Source organism: Plectropomus leopardus, unplaced genomic scaffold, assembly GCF_008729295.1.
Source record: "Plectropomus leopardus isolate mb unplaced genomic scaffold, YSFRI_Pleo_2.0 unplaced_scaffold11182, whole genome shotgun sequence".
Lineage (NCBI taxonomy): Eukaryota > Metazoa > Chordata > Actinopteri > Perciformes > Serranidae > Plectropomus > Plectropomus leopardus.
Window position 1 is genome coordinate 1 of NW_024611820.1, and position 4,141 is coordinate 4,141.

The 4,141-nt window shown below is 37.8% G+C and overlaps 1 protein-coding gene across 1 annotated transcript; it reads right to left on the reverse strand.

Moving 5' to 3' along the window:
- Window positions 1-293: 293 nt before the first annotated feature.
- Window positions 294-3,927, reverse strand: LOC121963411 (GTP-binding protein SAR1b-like). The gene is made up of 4 exons (XM_042513696.1): window positions 3,862-3,927; window positions 3,166-3,269; window positions 2,934-3,065; window positions 294-2,837 (listed from the first exon to the last, which is right to left on the reverse strand). The coding sequence occupies exons 1-4, from the start codon at window positions 3,899-3,901 to the stop codon at window positions 2,721-2,723; spliced, it is 393 nt and encodes a 130-aa protein (XP_042369630.1). The 5' UTR covers window positions 3,902-3,927; the 3' UTR covers window positions 294-2,720.
- Between the last annotated feature and the right edge of the window lie 214 nt (window positions 3,928-4,141).

Genomic DNA, 4,141 nt, shown 5'->3' on the forward strand with positions numbered 1-4,141 from the left:
TTTTTTTATCATTATTGAAATATTTATGGTACTTTAATTTTGAAATATTGAACATAACTTAAAGTGAATTCATGGTTTACTTTGCAAATATTATCATTTGTTTCTCTTTTGTTTACGAACCTTTGCAACCATCAAACGATCACGATCTTCATCACTGTTAAAATTAATGATTAATCGAGAAAGCCCTTGTTTCCCTGGTGGTATGTGGCTCCAGTCAGAACCTTAAACTCAGAAAGTGTGTGAATGTTTTAATTGGAGTTAGAAACAAAGATAACATGGCCAGTTGAGGCAAAACAAAGTTTTATTACGTCAATCACTCGTAACATAGATTCATCTTTTATGTGTGCATGTCATCATTCATGTTGAAACTATTTGCACAGATAATTACTGCAAATATTATTTCAAGTTAATCGGCTATAAATAACCCCAGTGCTTAATTAGGCAGTTACTGTACAAACATTTACATCTGTATTATACATAATTTACAGGAGTTCAGCGACTGGTACATAACACTGTTCAAAGGAAAAGCAGTTTGTTTACATGCATGCTGCATATCGGTAAACACTCAAGATTCCCTGTTTAAAAAAAGAAAAAGAAAAATCTGTTTCATCTGTATATTTTATCTCAGTCACAAACACCCCTGCATTTATTAATACACAGAATATTCAAAATGTTACCCTGTAAACATGGGATGCAGGAAACAGTGGATGGGGTACAACGATCAAATGCTTCTGTTCCCCTTTAATAAGGATTTCCAATTTTTCACATTAAAGATACAATTTTACACAGCTAACTGTAAAAATGTATGCATGGACTTGAATAGCTAAAATAGAATATTAATTTACAGGTTAACATGCTAATGTTTGTGAGTGCACTCTCATATCTTTTAAGATAGTCAAAAAGTACATCATCTGCAGCACTTCAACCCTGTTACACAGCCAACAAGATGGTGACATGTCAATATATTGCTAAGGCTGAGGAATAAATTAAAAAAATATTTAATTAGTAACTTTCAATTGCAAACCAATTGTCACAAAAAATGTTGGCATTGTACGTTTCTGCAAACCATGGACACTTTACATTTGCACTAGATTATGTAGGAGATGCACTGAAACTTTATTTCAACAATGCTGTGGTTAACTTGTGACTGAGTTTAAGCACGAAAACGGCTTGATTAAAGTTAGGAAAAGAACATGTTTTGTCAAAGCTGCACTCTTACCAATAAACTACTTTGTGTGTGTGCAGGGGGCAGGAAGGTGCTGTGGATCAAGAGGTGGCACGGTTAGTTTACTTGGCATGTCTTAGCCTTCGTCCCAGAAATCGTCCATTTTTGAGACTTTTTTCACATTCCAGGGAGGAGGCACACAAGCCAAAAGTGGGTTTAAGTTACTCTTAAAAGGTGAGACAACTCTGTCTCCCCATACTGCAATCATACCTTTTTTAACACAGAACACCAAGGCAGAATAACAGAACAATATTCCTGCCTTGAACAGGCAGTGTAAAACGGTTGATATAATAAGTATGAAAGGTTCAAATGTAATATAGTCGTGGTTTGCAGAAACGTACAATATCAACATTTTCTTGTATTGACTGGGCTGTCATTAGCAGGCTCAGAACTAAATACTGTATATTCTTTCCTACCCTCACATACAGAGGAGTAAGATTGTCTCCGCTACAGTAACGTTAGTCATTCTACTTTATTGCTTCCCACATTTTTGGGGGCAATGCATTATTACAGCCTTCATGGTAAAACAAGGGCAGCCATCGAACATAAAAGTTCTGCATGAACTTTTTATCATTGAGTTCTGTCCTGAACAGCTCGAAGTCAAAGACTTATTTCTAACACTCTTCAATTTAGCTGCCTTCATGTACAGTAACTTTGGGTTGACACATACGGAAAAAAAATGCAAAACTAAACAAGCCAATTCAATCATGACACTGAAACTGAGACACACATTATGCGCAACATACTCATCAGTGAGCTGTTCAGTTTGACTGTTTACTCGTCGTCTTTGCCTTTATTTGTGGGACATGCCGTCTCCTCCTCTGTTTTGGTTTCTAAAGGGGATTTGATGTTATTTTGGCTCAGTGCGCTCAGCATGGAAGATATCTTTTGTTGAAGTCCAATCTCTCTCCCTGCTAATCCCAAAGTCATTAGCATACATCTTTGGCTATATGCTTTGAAGGCAGTGGCTGCGTATCATTAGATTAAATGAGCTGAAATTAATCTCCTGTATTTAGCTATATATTTTAAAATCTAAGCTCAACCGTTTTAATCTGATGTCAGACAAGCATTGAACTAATTTTCATCACTTGCTTCCTAATATACTGCAACTAGAGACGTTGGTCTATTCTGTATTAAATAAAGCAACACCAATGTGTATTTATCTACATTTTTGCATAAAGTATGTCTGCTTGTGTACTGTAACCAGGTATGATGTAATCTTTGGATGCAACCTAATTAACGTGCCATGGAGTTAGACAATTAAGTTAATTCCCACATTAATAACACAGGCAGGACAGTTCACCATGAACCACTTTTAAAAGTTTGCATAGAAACCTTTAAATCCTGAATAAATACTTTAAAAAGAAGATGCTCTTAATATGCTCTGAATAATAACGTCTGAGATTTGGGCTGATTGACACTGGCAAAGTGACAAAGTCCTTGTCATGGTGTGTGAAAATGTGTCAAGAAAACCCCTTCTGGTTAAGCGTCTGTGTCAGTCAATGTACTGGGATAACCATCTGAAACCTTCCCCGTAGCCTTGTTTTTTCAGCACGCTGCACATGAAAATCTCCAGCGGTCGGGCGTTCAGCTCCTTCAAAGAGACATTTCCCTGTTGATAACAAAGAGATAAATGAGATCTGCAAGCTCCAGATAGAAAGATCAAATTATTTCTGTGAATTAAAAGACAGAGTCACATCACACCTACCTTTCCCGTAACTTGACCATCGAGAGCAAAAGCTCCTCTCAGTCCTCCTTCACTGATGGCCTCGGGGCGGTCAATTTTATTACCCAGCACCAACACCGGTACATTGACTATGGTCTCATCTCCCAGGAGAGCCTAGAAATAGAAGAGCAGCGCAATCATCATCAATCCGCTGTTAACAGGAGGTCACTGCCGAGCAGTGGAAACAGATCGTAACGGTGATGTTAAAGCTCACATCGAGTTCAGTCTTGGACTCTGTGAGTCTGTCGTGATCCGCACAGTCGACGAGAAACACGACTCCGTTCACAGCCGGAAGGTAGTTCTTCCACACTCTGCGAGCTGTCGTCAAAGAGAAAACGGTTTGAAAATTAAATTGCATCCTTTAATGTCTCTGAATCATAAAGTGGCAAAATCTTCATATAGCTGTATGATGGTTTTACTTAACGCACGCTTAAACGGGCGTTTTGTTTAAAATGCAGGATCTTGATTTTACACAACAAGGCAAATATGATTTCACTATTTCACCCTGAGGTTTGAATTACTGTGGTAATTATTGTAAAATTAACTCATCCATCCATATCATAATCTAGTCAGGCACCGCCTTCTTTCTTCATGTATATTTTCTGCAGCACTGACACAACTTCCTGCCATCAAATTTACATTCAATATTTAAGGTTTATTACTTCCATCAGAACTGATTTGAAATGTTATTATGCCTCAGCGCTGCAGGGCTACAGAGACACCATGCGGCAGCCACGAGAGCTGTGATTGGTCGTTTCTCATGAGAGTAGAGATAACTGATGGTGATGGCAACATGGAGCAAGTCGACAAAAAGATTCAGTGATCCAATGCTTTAACATCGTAACAAATTACAGACCATTCCCAGTGCCTCCCCAGAAATGATTTTATTTTATTGCAAGTAAGAGCTCACCTTGTACGTGTCCTCCCAGATCAAATGTAGTAAATGTCATCCCACCGATTGACAACTCTTCAGATGCTTGGAGAAAAAAGAAGATATACCTTAGAAAATACACCTAAATCACTCATCAATCATATTAAATTTATTTGCTTCATAATAAACCCACAAGAACTTTTCATCTTTAAAGTGGGCAATAATATGTGTGTGTCAGTCAATATCCACACAAACATTCAAACACACATACCCCACCCATCCCGGATCCCTAAAACGTACATAAATTGGGGAACAAACA